Genomic DNA, 16,526 nt, shown 5'->3' on the forward strand with positions numbered 1-16,526 from the left:
TTAAAAGCTCCCAATGTATTTGCCTCCACCACCCTATCCAGACATCCACCACTCTCTCAGTAAGAAAACTTACCCCTCACGTTTATTCTGCACCTACCCCCTCTCACCTTAAATGCATGTCCTCTGGTATTGGAACGCTCAACAATGGGGAAAAAGATATTGCTTGTCCACCCTATCTATGCCCCTCATAATTTTATACACTTCCAACAGATCACCCCTCAGCCTCCACCGCTCCAGAGAAAAGAGCCCATGTTTGTCCAGCCTCTCCTGATAGCACATGCCCTCTAATCCAGGCAGCATCCTAGTAAACCTCCTCTGCACCCTCTCTAAAGCCTCGACATCCCTCCTACAGTGAGGTGACCAGAATTGAACGCAATAAATTTATGTTAACTTACGTTTGCCCTCGTCTGTAATGTACTGTGCTGCTGCTGCAAAATGCTAATTTTCATGGCATTTATACCCTGTGTGTGTTTGCCCACGACAACAATAAACTTGAACTTGAAAATACCCCCTCAGTTAAATGTCACTTCATGGAAGTTGAGAACAGAGAATTTGGTAACCTGGATGAAAAATCTGAGGTCACATCTCAAGAGGAGAGGAAACAGGAAGGAAACTGCGAGGAGACAGCAGGACCTGAAATTCAGCAAATGGATGGGGAGCTCGTCAAGGAAAGCCTGCAATGATACATACTTGGGAAACCTTTAGGGCACACAGTTACTTGTCGTAGGATACGGTGGTGTAAAGTTACAGGACCAGCAGCCAGATTTCTGGACCATTGATCCAGAGACACGAGTTCAAACCCCACCACGGCAGCTGAGGAATTTAAATTTAAGTAGTTCAATAAACCTGGGATTAAAAACAAAAGTATTCTCAGTAACAGTATTTATAAAACTATTATTTGTTGTAAAATCCTTTCTATTTTACTTTCACCCTTCAGGGAAGGAGATCTGACATCCTTGTCCGGTTGAGCGGTGTGTAGCGGTTAGCGTAACGCTTTACAGCGCCAGCGACCCGGGTTCAATTCAGGCCGTTGTCTGTAAGGAGTTTGTACGTAGTCCCCATGTGTGCGTGGGTTTCCTCCCACATTCCAAAGACGTACGGGTTAGGAAGTTGTGGGCGTGCTATGTCAGCACCGGAAGCGTGGCGACACTTGCAGGCTGCCCCCAGAACACTCTACACAAAAGATGCATTTCACTGTGTGTTTCGATGTACGTGACTAATAAAGATACCTTATCTTACTTCTCGCTACCTTGAGACCACGGCCAACATAAAGACCCCTCCCACCCCGGTCATTCTCTCTTCGCCCCTCTCCCATCGAGTAGAAGACACAAAAGCTTGAAACCACGCACCACTTATCAAGATGAACTTCTATCCCACTGTTATAAGACTCTTGAACGGACCTCTTGTGCATTAAAGATGAACCAAAGGACCCGTTTCCATGTTGTATAACTATGATTCTATGACTATGAGTTTATAGAGTTATAAAGTCTCGACCTCACAATCTACCTCATCATGGCCCTCGAACTTTGTCTACCACCCCCCACTTTCTCTGTAACTGTAACACTATATTCTGCATTATTTCTTTTCCCTGCTGATGTTTTGAAACTATCTGCATGGATGGCTAAGCTTTCACAGTATCTCGGTACATGTGACAATAATAAACCAATTCCAATTCACTGCCTCCTCACCTTAGGGACAGGTGAGAATGGACAATAAATGCTGGTGCTGCCAGTGATGTCCACATTCTGCAAGGGTATAAAAATCCTTGTTTCCAATTCAACACTGAAACAACATGTAATCAGTGAAAATGAATAGATGGAAGGTGGGTAGCTGATTCCCTCAATCTCACCTGCAACCAAAGAGAAATTTTAACCATCCTGTTACTTGCGTGATGAGATAATACTGTGACTGATGAATCACAATGATCAGTCTTTAATAATTAGTGCAGCAGCTGGAGGTTTCCAGTGGGGGAGAGCTGTGGGAATGTGGATATCCCTCAACTGTTCCTGCCAGGCGTTTTGAGTTCATTTACAAAAATCGATAGATTTCTGGATATTAAGGGAATTGGCGATATGTTGAAGATGCAGGAAGATCAGTCATTCTGATCTTAATGAGTGGCAGAGAAGTCTCAAAGAAACAATAAATAACAACTGACCATAAATCCTACAGTAATTAATATTTCCTGGATTTTGCAAGGCAGGAGACCATTCAGCCCTTTGTCCATCTATGCTATCTAATTTCTTGGCATCTCTATCACCAACAACCTCACCTGGTCCATACTGATGCAGTATTCAAGAAAGCAGATCTGCGCATTTACTTTCTTAGGCATTTGTGAAAAGTTGGCTTGTCCACAAGGATTTTCTCAAACTTCTACAAATGTACTACAGAAAGTACTCTGATGGCTTGCACCTCGTCTTGAATAGTGTATGGCATTTGCCCTGCTCTCGACCAACGGAACCTGCAGAGAGGGGTAAACACAGCCCAGTCCTTCACAGGCTCCTCACCTCCTTCCACCCAGTCCGTCTTCACCGTGCGTTGCCGCAGGAAGGCTGACAGTGTCTTCAAGGATACCTGCCACCCTGACCACTCCCTTTTCCCTCTTCCACCTTCTGGGAGAAGATACAGGAGCTTGAAAGCCCAGATGTCCAGACCTAAAAACAGCTTCTTCCCCACTGCTATCGGACTCCTGAACCAATCACCTCTTTCACATCCCCTTCCCGCATTCTCAGACTCTTAACTCTGCCTCTCTCTGTTATTTGGTTATTGTCACTTTAGCATTTCTTTGTACACTACTTCAGATTGCACTACAATCTCTGCACCATCCTGCTGTTTTGCGTGTTCATTGTTGTATTTATTATTACCACGTATAGTGGTTACTCTGTGAGCTTCATGTTAACAAGGAATTTCATTGCACTCTAGTGTATATAACAACAAACTAAATCTACATCTACATTTTTCAGCCCTTAGTTTGTAGTCATCTATACCTTGGCAATTGAAGGCCTTGTCTAGATACAAGTCAAAACTCCCTGGTCCGACATACTATGCTCTGGCAACTCCCGTAGTCCAGCATGTTTTGAATAGAGTCATACAGCATGGAAACAGGCCCTTCGGCTCAACTCGTCCACACCGACTGTGTTGCCCAGCAAGCTAGTCCCATCTGCCCGCGTTTGGCCCCGAGCCCTCTAAACCTCTCCTATCCATGTACTTACCTAGATGGCTTTTAAATGTTGCTGATGTGCCCGCCTCAGCCACTATTTCTGGCAGCTCCTTCCAAATACGCACCACCCTTTGCATGAAGCTGCCGCCCCTGATGTCCCTTTTAAATCTCTCGCCTCTGATCTTAAACCTAGGCCCTCTTGTTTTTAGCACCCCCTCCCTGGGAAAAAGACTATATGCTTTCATCCTGTCAATGACCCTCGTGATCTTATATACCTCTCGGGGTATGAGAACTAGGGAACATGGCCTCAAGATTCAGGGGAGTAGATTTAGGATGGAGATGAGGAGGAACTACTTTTCCCAGAGAGTAGTGAATCTGTGGAATTCTCTGCCCAGGGAAGCAGTAGAGGCTACCTCATTAAATATATTTAGGACACAGTTAGATAGATTTTTGCATAGTAGGGGAATTAAGGGTTATGGAGAAAAGGCAGGTAGGTGGATCTGAGTCCACGGCCAGATCAGCCATAACATTACTGAATGACGGAGCAGGCTCGACGGGCGAGATGACCTCCTCCTACTCCTATTTCTCATGTTCTGATGCACTAAGCCATCCCTCAATCTCCTACGTTCTGTAGCACAGATCTGTACTAATGAACTAATTCTAACTAAGATTTAAAATTAACTGTCCTAACCTGTAGCTAATTAACCTACCAGTGCAACTTTTGCTATCTCAGCTGACAGCTTTTCCAACTTACTAAAACTTCAGGTTACAGACAGTTTTCGGAACTCTTCAGCTTCCGTTGCCCATCGTACTTAAAAAGAGCGGTACTCCTGCTCAGAGGAGGATGATCAGCAGATATTTTCTGTGATCCCAAGGGTGCCAGACTGGAGAGCTGCAACCTGTACTTATTAATTGTTACGAGGGTCTTTGCTTCCACCGCTCAGTCAGGCAGTGTGATACACATTCCAGACGTCAGTGAAGGTGTCTTGTCCAATTAGGTAGCGTTCTGGTGAGACCACAACTGAAATATTGTCTACAGCTTTGGTCTCCCTACTCTTGAAAATGGGGATGCAGCAGAAACTTAGACTGATCCCTGGATATTGGTTTGCGTCTGAGAAGAAATTATGCAGACTGAGCCGGGACTCTCTTGAATTTAGAGCAACAGGTGTTTCCATGAACCAAAGTTCTTAAGGGGCTTGACAGGATGCAGAGTTTGTGTTTCCTCTGGCTGCAGTATCTACGATCAGGGGTCAAAGTCTCAAAATAAGGGGTCGGCCATTCAAGACTAAGGTGAGAAGAAACTTCTTCACCCAGAGGGTGGTGAATCTTTTGAATTCTTGACGCAAGAGGACTGCAGAGGCTCAATCCCAGCTAATTATATCCAAGCAAATGGAACTAGCTTAGATGGGCATCTTGGTAGGCATGGATGTTGGGCTGAAGGGCCTTTTCTGTGGGGTATGACTTTATGACTCTGAAGAAATGGTAAAATTTTTTGATATTACGGGAATCGGGCGAGGTGGGGTTGGTGCCGGGAAATTGTGCCAAGGTAGAAGATTAGCCAAGATGGTGGAACAGATACAATGGACCGAATGGCCTCCTACTGCTTCTGGTTCCTAGGTTCTTCTGTATTTGGTATCAGTTTTGGTTTATTATTGTCACTTGTACCAAGGTACAGTGGAAAAACTTGTCTTGCATACCGATCGTATAGGTCAATTCATTACACAGTGCAGTTACATTGAGTTAGTACAGAGTGCATTGATGTAGTACAGGTAAAAACAATAACAGTACAGAGTAAAGTGTCACAGGTACAGAGAAAGTGCAGTGCAATAAGGTGCAAGATCACAACAAGGTAGATCGTGAGGTCATAGTCCATCTCATTGTACAAGGGTCATTGTACATTGTACAATAGTCTTATCACAGTGAGATAGAAGCTGTCCTGAAGTCTGGTGGTACGTGCCCTCAGGCTCCTGTATCTTCTACCTGATGGAAGAGGAGAGAAGAGAGAATGTCCCGGGTGGGTGGGGTCTTTGATTATGCTGGCTGCTTCACCAAGACAACGAGAGGTAACAACAGAGTCCAAGGAGGGGAGGCTGGTGTCCGTGATGCGCTGGGCTGTGCCCACAACTCTCTGCAGTTTCTTGCGGTCCTGGCCAGAGCAGTTGCCGTACCAAGCTGTGACACATCCAGATAGGATGCTTTCTATGGTGCATTGGTAAAAGTTGGTGAGAGTCAAAGGGGACAAACCAAATTTCTTTAGCCTCCTGAGGAAGTAGAGGTGCTGGTGAGCTTCCTTGGCCGTGGCATCTACATGATTTGACCAGGACAGGCTGTTGGTGATGTTCACTCCTAGGAACTTGAAGCTCTCAACCCTCTAGACCTCAGCACCATTAATGTAGACAGGTGCATGTACACCGTCCCCTTTCCTGAAGTCAATGACCAGTTCCTTTTATATAGAATGAAAAGACAGCATCAATCATGCCAGCCAAGAGCTTGTTGGATTGTTATTAAACCCCACCTCTTTCACGAGTGACCTTCATGGAAGGAAAATTGGCCTCCCTCTCTGAGCCGACAGATCTCTTAATCGGCCGGTAAGCAACTCAACTCAAGGCCAATGAGAGAACAGGCAATGATTTCTATCCTTGCTCACTCGGATTGTAGGAGACTGAGAGGAGATCCTGTAGAGGTGTGTTAAGTCATGAGGCTCATTGATGGAGTGAATGTGCACAGTCTTTTTCTCAGGGTTGGAGAATCAAGACCTAGAGGGCATAGGTTTAAGGTGAGAGGGGAAAAGATTTAAAAGGGACCCGAGGGGCAACTTTTCCCACACAGAGGGTGATGGGTGTACGGAACGAGCTGTCAGAGCAAGTGTTGAGGCGGGTACAGTAACAACACTTAAAAGACACTTGGACAGGTACATGGACAGGAAAGGTTTAGACGAAACATGGCAACTGTGGATGAGCGACGTGCAAAGGGTGATGTGGTAATGGATGTTCACCTGGGGCTTTTGAACAGAGTTGTTTCACAGTGTTGAGGGCTTGGAGTGTTACAATGATGTGAAAGCCAACACCAATCACCATCTCTCTGCCCTGCCTTAAACTGCCTGATCTTAGCTTAAAGAATGACTAACATTTCTGTAGCCTCTTTCTGAATCAGATTTATTATCACTGACTTATATGACATGAAATTTGTTGTTTTGCAGCAGCAGTACAGTGCAAAGGCATAAAATTACTCCAATTTAAAAAATAAATAAATAGTGCAAAAAAAAAAGGAATAACGAGGTAGTGTTCACGGACCATTCAGAAATCTGATGGCAGAGGGGAAGAAGCTGTTTCTGAATCGTTGAGTATGGGTCTTCAGGCTCCTGTACCTCCTCCCCGATGGTAGTAACGAGAAGAGGGCATGTCCCAGATGGTACAATTAGAATTTTGCAATTAGGGTGTGACTTCCAGCCAATTGAAACAGTTTGAGGTGTAGTCACTGTCGGACTGAAGGAAACACGGTAGCCAATATTTGTGCACAGCAAGATCCCACAAATAGTTGCGGATTAATTCCCAGATAATCTGTTTGTGGAGCGTTGAACGGGGAGCAAAGGTTGACCAGAACACACACTGCCCTGCCCTTCTCTAACACAGAGCCACAGGATCTGAAACATTCAGCTGAAAGGACAGATGTGGTTTGACTCCTGATCTGCAAGACGTCACCTCTCTCAGGACTCGGGAGTGTCGGCCCGGATTGTTCCGCTCGAGTCCTTCAGCTAGACTCGAAGTCACAAGGGCGAGCACAGCTGAGCGTCGAGAGGCCTCGAGGCCTGGTCGCCTCTTGTGATCACGATGTCACCCAGGTTTGTTTTAAGAGCTCTTAACCCAAGTGTCTGGACTAGCTGTCCAAACAGTACTGAGCTAACGGACTTCAAACAACCAGCAAGATAATGCTATCCACTTGATACCCAGCAAGTGGCAATAAAACCGTGGCAAGACATCAAACGCCCAGATTCTGCTTTTAATTAACTTTCACTCTTTGCATAGCCACTAGTGACTATGAGCTGAGACAATGAGATTTTTATACGAACTCTAAAATATATTCTGATGATATACTGGCTGGTAAAGGTCAGAAATAAACACACCTTGTATCAAAAAGAATTTGTACAACCCATTCATAAGATATTTGCTCACCAGTGTCTAATCAATCGATCTGTATTATCACAGACCATTAACTACTGTGGTCACTGTCGGTGGTCTGATTAGCAAAACCAGGATCCCAACAATGATTATTCAATTAAGAGTTTAATAATCAATGGGTTTCTGATTCATCAATCATAATGCTTTTCTCATCCCACTTTGTCTTTGACACTATTAGCCTGACAGGTCTCTCGAGACCCAATAATCTCAGCAGTAAGGACTAAAAGGACAGCCCTTCTCATCAACATTGTCACTGTGTAAAATTTAGGAGCCTCAGAATTAACACGATGATGAAAAGTATTTTTTAAAATTCACTGAATCGATTGTGAAATCAGTGAAGACCAGTGAAATCTCTCTGCAGAAACCTCACCTGAAAAAGATGCCGAGGTCAAAGTAAAAACACCCCAACTTTTACTTCATTCATCACACATGGATTATTAAGGAGCTCCTCAGTGGTGAATGGGCAGGCAGGGTAGTGCAGTGGTTAGCGTAACACTTCACAGCGTCAGTGACCCGGGTTCAATTCCAGCCACTGTCTGCAAGGAGTTTGTATGTTCTCCCTGTGTCTGCGTGGGTTTCCTCCGGGTGCTCCGGTTTCCTCCCACATTCCACAGACGTACGGGTTAGGAAGTTGTGGGCATGCTATGTTGGCGCCGGAAGCGTGGCGACACTTGCAGGCTGCCTCCAGATCACTCTACACAAAAAGATGCAATTCACTGTGTGTATCGATGTACAGGTGACTAATAAAAATATCTTAAAGACAAGGTTTTCCAGGGCAGTGGCAGAAGGAACAGCTCTGCAACAGGCAAAGGACAAACTTTAAAAAAAGGAAACTGGGATTTTTAAAAGATATTGCTGTGAGCCTTTGGTGCCAAAATAGTTACTGGAGCACCTTTATAAAACACACTTTGTAACAAAAAATACTTGGAAAAAATCATTTGTAAGGTGAAAGAGCAAGGAGTATCTAGATACCTCCAAGTGTTGGGCTAAGTGTCCTCTTTATCATATCGTTTTTCTCTAGCTGTTGTGTTTTGGAATGGAAATCTTACGTCACAGAAATCCAACATTACGCATTGTTAACCAACTTGCGGAGGGATGGACAAAGACATCCTGAGGAATCATTTTTCAAAATGTACCTTTCTAGAGACACACAACAGGAAAAATAGACAGCTTCTGACAGCAACTTCAGGGCAAACATTTCTTCTACCTCAAGCTCTAATAAGCAATGTGCAACCAGAGTTTTGTATATGACATCACTTCACCATGAGGTTGTTCTTTCAAATCCTCAGTGAAACGATCAGATCACCACTTGATTATATGACAGGAGAACAGGGAATTGAAACACGACTGCATGCTGCGAAACCTTAAACTTAATCCAATGAGGTATCCCTGTGTTGCCTGGACCTTCACGTGACCATCCTTGGTGACATTATCTTTTAACAGTTTCGGGGTTAGCATTTTCTACATTTGGGATAAGACATTCCATGGGAATTGAGGGCTTCAGCTGGAGGATGTTGTTCTGTGGAAGCTTTCTGTGCGCACACACACACTCATGCAAACACATGCACGCAAACACACATGCACATCTGCATGCCCCCCCCCACACACACACACACAAAAAACACAGGATCAAATGCACGTACATATACAGACACACACACACTCTCCCTCACTCTGCAATGTCCCAGTAAGATTTGTAAGATCTCGCTCACTATAGAATCACCATTTGGTTCTTGAACCAACCAGCACAACCCTAATCACTATAGTTTAGCAACACTATGACCACTTTGATCACTTTGCACTCAGATGGACTTCATTTTTGTTCTAATTGTGTCCTTTCTTATAAAATTGTGTATAATTTATGTTTCTGTTTTCCTTGTGAATGCTGCTTATCTGATGCTGCTGCAAGTAAGTTTTTCATTGTACCTGTGCACACATGGACTTGTGCAGATGACAATAAACTCTATTTTGACTTTGAATTAGAAGGCTCCTGCCCAAAAACACTGAATGGAAATCACAAACTTGGGCACTGGGCAAATGCTGTCACTTGAACACATTATATGGCATTTTCAGTGCAAAAACAGGCCATTTGGCCCAACTTGTCTATGATCTCTTCAATCCTCCTCCCACACCCTTCCTTCTACCTCTCATGACCAACATGCCCTTTTTGTGTCACTCAGTGTTTGTCTAGCCCCCTCTTGTTTATCAGTGCTATATGCAAGTAAATAACATTACATAAAACATAGAACATTACAGCACAGTACAGGCCCTTCGGCCCACGATGTAGTGCCGACATTTTATCCTGCTCTAAGATCCATCTAACCCTTTCCTCCCACATAGCTGTCTGTTTTTCTATCATTCATGTGGCTATCTAAGAGTCTCTTAAATGTCCCTAATGTATCTGCCCCCACCACCTCTGCCGGCAGTGCGTTCCATGCACCCACCACTCTCTGTGTAAAAAAACTTACCCCTGACATCCCCCTTATACCTTCCTCCAATCACCTTAAAATTATGCCCCATTATGTTAGCCATTTTCACCCTGGGAAAAAGTCTCTGACTGTCCACTCGAATGTTTCTGAAGGCTTCTGTCCACAAGAAATGTTTCTGAACTAGCACAGGGCAAGATCATCAAATCTGCTTTATTGTATGTGAAATATATAGGCCAGGATTCTGCAAGCATTATAATAAAGAGAGCCATTGTTTAAATAGGACAGCTACCTCCAGGAACTACATCCATGCAGTTAAACGGGGAAGTCTGGAAGGCTGAAGTGAAGAACTTTCTCCCAAATTCCCTACTGCACCACATCGGGCTCATTTTGGACTCCCCCCAAGGGGAAACATTTTCTCTCCCTCTGTAGGAACTCTTCCATAATTTGAAATAAAAATACTGGGCGGAAGAGGGGTGATATTTTCAATAATGACTCTGACCTTCCCATTCGCACCTCCTCCAGTCCCATCTTTTGTTTCTAGATCTGTCCCACCACTGGAGGCATTCACCATTTAACCTCTGCTCCCATTTCCCCCCAACTCATCCTTTGTATTTTAATAATTGATCTCTCTCCACTGTTTTCCAGCGAGCAAAGATATTCAAAACCTGAAATGTTGATTCTGTTCCTCTCTCCACAGGGGCCGACTGACCTGTTGAGTGTTTCCTGAATTTTCTGCTTCTTTCTTTAAAACAGTTCCAGCATTTCAGTACTTTGAATTTGGTAGTAACGTTAACACCCTCTCTGGGTCACCGCTCAGCATATTCACATCTATATACATATGAACATGCAAATTAGGAGCAGGAATAGACCACTCAGTCCTTCAAGCCTGTCCTGCCATTTTAGATAATGAAACATAGGACAGGACAGCACTGGACAGGCCATTCGGCCCACAATGTTGTGCTGATCTTGATGCCAATTTATACTAAATGTCCTCCTTCTGTGTATCATCCATATCCCTTCTTTAATAAGATCATTGTTAATCAGAACGCAATCTCAACTCCGTATCCCTGATTACACAGAACAAAGCACAGGAACAGGCCCTTTGGCCCACAATGTCTGTGCTGACCATGATGCCAAATTAAACTAAACCCATCTGCCTACATATGATCCATATCCCTGCATGCTTATGTGCCGGTCTAGATGCCTTCCAAACACCACGTTTGTAACCTCTCACCCCCTTGTTTATCAAGAATATATCTACCTCTATCTTCAAGGCATTCAAAGACTCTGCTTCCACTGCCCTTTGAGGAGGAGAGTTCCAAGGACTCACCACCCTCAGAGAGAAAAATGTTTTATCCCTTGTCCTTAAATGAGTGGCCCCTTATTTTTAAAGAATGATCCCTTGTTCTAGATCCTCCCACGAGAGGAAGCATCCTCTCCTTGCACCCTGACAACACCTCTCTTGGTCATACTTCAATCAATTCCCCTCTCATTCTTCTAAACTAAACACAAAGAATAAGGGGCGACCTTATAGAAATGTTTAAAATTATGAGAGGCACAGTTAAGGTGAATGGTAACAGTCTTTTCCCAGTGTAGGGGCGTCCAAAACTCGCATAGGTTTATGGTGAGAGGGGAAAGATTTAAAAAGGGACTTGAGAGACAACTTTCTCATGCAGAGGGTGGTGAGTATATGGAACAAGCTGTCAGAGGAAGTGGTAGAGGCAGGTACGATCTAAGAAGCACTTGGATGGGTACATGGAGGGGCGGGGCTGGGAGGGATATGGGCTGAACACAGGAAATTGGGACGAGCTGGGTGGGCACCGTGGTCAGCATGGACTGGTTGGGCCGAAGGGCCTGTATCCATGATGTATTGCTCCATGACTTTGAAATGCTGGAAGCACACAGCAAGTCTAGCAGTATCCACGGAAAGAGAAACAGATCTTATATTTCAGGTTAAAGACCCATCATCTGAACCTTGTTGTGACCTTGCACCTTACTGTCTACTTGCACTGCACTTCCTCTGTGGTTGTGACACTTTGCATTCTGTATTGTTTTTACCCTGTACTACCTTAATGCACGGTGTAATGAATTGATCTGTATGATCGGTATGCAAGACAAGTTTTTCACTGTACCTTGATACAAGTGACAACAATAAACCAATACCAACTTGGTCTTTTAAAAGGTCTTTGACTGAAACACTGTCTTTTCTCCCCACAGATACTGACTGACCTGCTGAGTATTTCCAGCATTGTCGGTTTTTGTTTCAGATTCCCAGCACTTGCAGTTTTTATACTCTCACACACTCTTCCAAACTCCAGTAAATAAAAGCCTGGCTTGCACAGCCCATCCCTGGGTTACAAACGCCGAACTTACAGACCTGTTCATATGAACCAGCTCCACAATATTAAATTCCAAAGTCGGCAGAACTAGTTTCCTCCCTCTCTCTCTCCCCACTTTTAGTAATTATTCTTCATCAGTTTCATGTACTGTTGATACATATTTTCCAATTTATGGACAAAATTGACTTGAGGACGTCTGTAAAAACAGAACCCGTTCGTTACCCGGGGTACACACTTTCCTCAAACGACGACCCACCCATTTCAGGATCAGTCCAGCAACTCTCTGAATTACTTCCAACCCGTTAACAGACAGAGGAGAGACGCCACATCGTTCGGCTTGAGGCGGTTGTTGCCGCCTTGTTATCATTGCATGCTTACAGGCAGATTGCAATTACAGTGTGAAACAATATCAAGCTTAAAACAAGGGATCACGTGGAAAAAATGAATGCCGTCATGCTTTTATTAAAGGGGCCCAGTTTACAAAGTACACGCTACAGACATTTGAGACATTGATATTGGGAGGACAATACGCCCCAAATTTCTGATAAAAAGCAAGCCTTGGATTACTGTCAGTTATTTTACGAGCCTCAAACTTTTAAAGGCTTGATTGAAATAGCCACAGGGGTCGGGGAAACAAGATATGCAAAGCTTTTCACCACAGGATTGCACTGAAGTACAGAGGAAAATATATCAACTGATCGACAGAAAGCTAACTGTAAATTTAAGACAAGGAAAAATAAATGTTTCCTAATGCAATGATTGCAGATTAATCAAATGGGGAGTGTTTTAAGGACCATACACTGATAGCTAACTGTGCCTGAGGGTCTTGTATAGTGCCTTTCTTGTGCGTCTCCCTGAGGACCTACTGACCCTGAGAGAGAGAGAGAGAGAGACTCCAGACCAACTAAATGGCTCTCTCTCTCCACCACCACCACCCCACCCCTCCAGCTGGTCTCTCCCTCAGAAACAGCCCACATACTCCTCTCAGCAACGAACACCAGCCAACAAAACTGACAACCAATTTAATTGCCACCAACACCGGCGCCACGATGCAGAGAGGAGTCAAGGCTTTAATATCCCTGCACCCCACCCGTGATTTCACATGGCTCACACGCCGTATTTGTGAATGGGGTCTCTTTAAGTTATTATGACACATTGCTGCATTGGAGACTTTATTTTACATCACGGCGGGTTCTGCAGAGGCAAGGGGAAAAACGTACCTTTGTACAGAAACGGGAGGTCGCCCCAGCATCAGGTATCTCAGAGCGCGACCGTCCACAACAAAGATTGAGGTTGAGAGAGAGAGAGAGAGAGATGGACACTTTGCCATCAAGGGAAGCAGTACCGGAACGCCCGATTCACTGGCCCTCACACTCCGTGCATTGCCCATGTTCGAGTAATATGGATTTTCTTTTAGCATCGATCGCTGACCGATTTGTACCGTTTTCAGTCTTGTAACTTGGAGATTCCCCCGCCCTCATGCATGGTTACCAGACCTAATGTCCGTCCACACACAAAATAAATAAAGCGAATGCGTCAGTTTTGCCTATTGCAAACCAGGATTATTTCCCCTTTTAAATCCGTCCACCAACCCTGCTCCGGCGTGCAAGGGAAACTCTTCTGGGCAGAATCTTTAAGGCTCTGGGGGTAGCTACAATAACAAGATGAACATTAAACAAACTTACGTCTTCACCCCCCTCAGTTTTGGGGAAGTGCCATTAACTAACAGAGAAGGTTTATCTAGCCAACATTTCCAGATCTGGGGACCCTCTTCACCTCTCCAGAAAAGGACCATTGCAACGGTGACCGGAGCACGTCAGCAGAATCAGGTACATCAGAGGCTCACAGTCACACAGAGAGATGTCCAGCACACATCCGCGTTACCGGCACAGGGACCCGACCAAAGCAAGCCAACTCTCTCAGGTTAACACGCCGGCATCCGTCGGATATTGTTCCCCCAAACAATCGGGCAATAACTTGCTCATCCCATCAACCACCTCCGACCCACACCCTGATTTATCTGTACCCACCCACCAGTCTCCGAGACTCCCCTTCCCAAAGCCCGGGCGGGATGGCTGGGGATGTGTTCCCACCTGCCCCCCCAATCCCAGTCCCTTCACTTAGCGAACATCCCCCCCCCCACCCACCCCTCCCGTTTGCCTCAGCATCTAACCGGCTCCTTTCCATCTCTCCCTCGCCTCGTTACCCGCCCCTCCAACCCCTGCCTGTCCCCTTCTCCCTCTCTCACAAGAGGATTTCTCCCCCCCCGACCTCTCCTGTCCTCTCCGCCTCTCTTTCTCTACTCCCACCTCCCTTCCCCTCCTCCCTCTCCCACTCTCCCATCTCCACGTTTGCCCTCTCCTCTCTCCTATCCCCCTCTCCCCTGACCCTCTCTCCCTTCCTGCCCCCTCTTCCTCTCAACCCGCCCTTCCCTCCCTTCCCTTTCTCCCTTCCCTCTCACGACCCCCTCCTCCCCTTCCCGCCCCCTCCGCATCTTCCCGTCTCCCCTCTCCCCACGTTCCTCCCTCACACCCCGCTCGCCCCTCTGCCCCTCCATCTCCTCACCTTCCTGTCTCTCCGCGTCCCCCTCACTACTTCCTCCTCTCGGTTCCCTCCCCTCGACCCCTCTCTCCTGCCTCCCAGTGCGGCTCCCTTTCTCTCCCTGTCCACCCCTCTCCCCCCAACTCCCACTTCCCTCCCTTCCCTCTCTCCCTCCACCTCGCCTCTTTCTACCACCTCTCCCCTCTCCTTCCCTCCCCTCGCTCTCCCTCCCTTCTCCCTTCCCCTCGCTCTCTCCCTCCCTTGGTCCCCCTCTACCCTCGCTCTCCCTCCCGCTCCCTCTCCCACCACCACCCCCTCTCCTCTCCCCGCTCCCCTCTCCTCTCCCCTCCCCCTGCTCTCCCTCCCTTGGGCCCCCTCTACCTTTACTCTCTCTCTCCCGCTCTCCCTCTCTCTCCCCCTCCCCTCGCTCCCTCTCCCCCCTCCCTCTCCCTCCGCTCTCCCTCTCCCTCCTCTCCCGCTCACCCTCCCCTCCCTCCTCCCTCCCTCCTCTCACCTCCTTCTCCCCCTCCCCTCCTTCTCCCCCCTCCCTCTCTCCCTCCTCCCTCTCTCCCTCCTCCTCCCCCTCACGCTCCCCCTCCCCTCCCTCCCTCTCCCTCCTCTCCCCTCCTTCTCCCCCTCCCCTCTCCCTCCTCCTCTTACCTTGAGACGCCCGCAGTTCCGCCACCGCAGCCAGCGCAGGTAACAGCAGAACTCGGAACAACTTCTGCGCCCCTATTCCACACTGATTCTCCCCCATGCTTCACACCGGCAGGGAGTCCGGGAAGGGGGAACTGAGGGGAAAGGGGGGGGGGGGCGGGGGAAATTGGTCAGAGTTTTTCCCCCCTAAAAAAAAGCACAAGAGCCACCAAGAGACGAGATCCCTTTCAAGTTGAGACGGGCTGAGGTTGTAACTCGCCGTCAATTCTATGATGATGGAGAGCAAGAGGGTTGGAGATGAAACAACAAGTCCGCAGTCAGTCAGAAAGGTGAACACACCGCCCTGTCACCTTCTGCCTCTCCCCCTGCCGAACTGCAGCCGCGTCAGGAGAATAATTCAAGCAGAGATTAAAATAAAATTAAAAGTTCTCTCCTGGATTATAATTATTTTACGCGTGTCCGGGGCAAGTTTTAAAATAAGTATCCAGGTCGGAAGCAGGTCGCTGTGCCAGAGGAACTCTGCTGGAGAGACGGTCTGGGCTGTGGTTTCAGAGGATTCTTGTAGATTGCACCGACTCTGTACTCCGGACTGCGAGAGAACGTGAAGTAAACACTAGAGGGAGGAGGGAGAGAGCAAGACACATTTGGCTGTCCAATAATACTCAACATTTCCCTTCGCTTGCTTCGACTGCAAAACCCGGGTTGGATTCCGCAGGAACCGGAGCTGACTTCTGCGTTGTTCAGTGACTTGTGGCGGCGAGGAGCAGGTCGCCTTCCCTCCTCAGGACACCCACTCCCTTCAGATACCGCTCAGGACCACAGCGTGTCCCAAAGCTGATAGCACTGGAGCAGAAGGAAGTGGGCGCAGGAAGAGGCCATTCGGCCCCTCTAACCTGCCCCACCGTTCGATAAGATTATTACAGTCACAGAGCAAAGATACAGGCCCTTCGGCCCAACCAATCCATGCTGACCATGATGCCCACCCAGCTAGTCCCATTTCCCTGCGTTGGGCCCATATCCCTCTATAAGCCCCACCCCTCCATGTACCTATCCAAATGCTGATAGGTACATCTCAACATCACTTTCCTGCCTTGTCTTCCTACCCCTTGGTTATAGAACAGTACAGCACAGGAACAGGCCCTTCGGCCCACTACATTGTGCTGAACTAATTCAATTAGTAATTAAATGCCGAACTAAGCTGATCCTTTCTGGCCTACACAATGTC

At 46.7% G+C, this 16,526-nt stretch overlaps 1 protein-coding gene across 6 annotated transcripts in view; it reads right to left on the bottom strand.

The window, feature by feature from the left end:
- Positions 1-15,871, bottom strand: part of LOC127579658 (netrin receptor UNC5C-like) — a 401,675-nt gene extending 385,804 nt beyond the window's left edge. For 5 of the 6 annotated variants that reach the window (XR_007957712.1, XM_052032614.1, XM_052032612.1 and 2 more), the window contains exon 1: positions 15,305-15,871. Coding sequence is in view for 4 of the 6 variants with exons in the window: in XM_052032614.1 (XP_051888574.1) it covers positions 15,305-15,401 (97 nt within the window). In the remaining 2 variants the exon portion in view is untranslated. Of the gene's footprint in view, positions 1-13,323; positions 14,209-15,304 lie in introns of those variants that run through there. The other variant, XM_052032613.1, reaches the window with a different exon arrangement.
- Between the last annotated feature and the right edge of the window lie 655 nt (positions 15,872-16,526).

Source organism: Pristis pectinata, chromosome 2, assembly GCF_009764475.1.
Source record: "Pristis pectinata isolate sPriPec2 chromosome 2, sPriPec2.1.pri, whole genome shotgun sequence".
Classification (NCBI taxonomy): Eukaryota; Metazoa; Chordata; class Chondrichthyes; order Rhinopristiformes; family Pristidae; genus Pristis; species Pristis pectinata.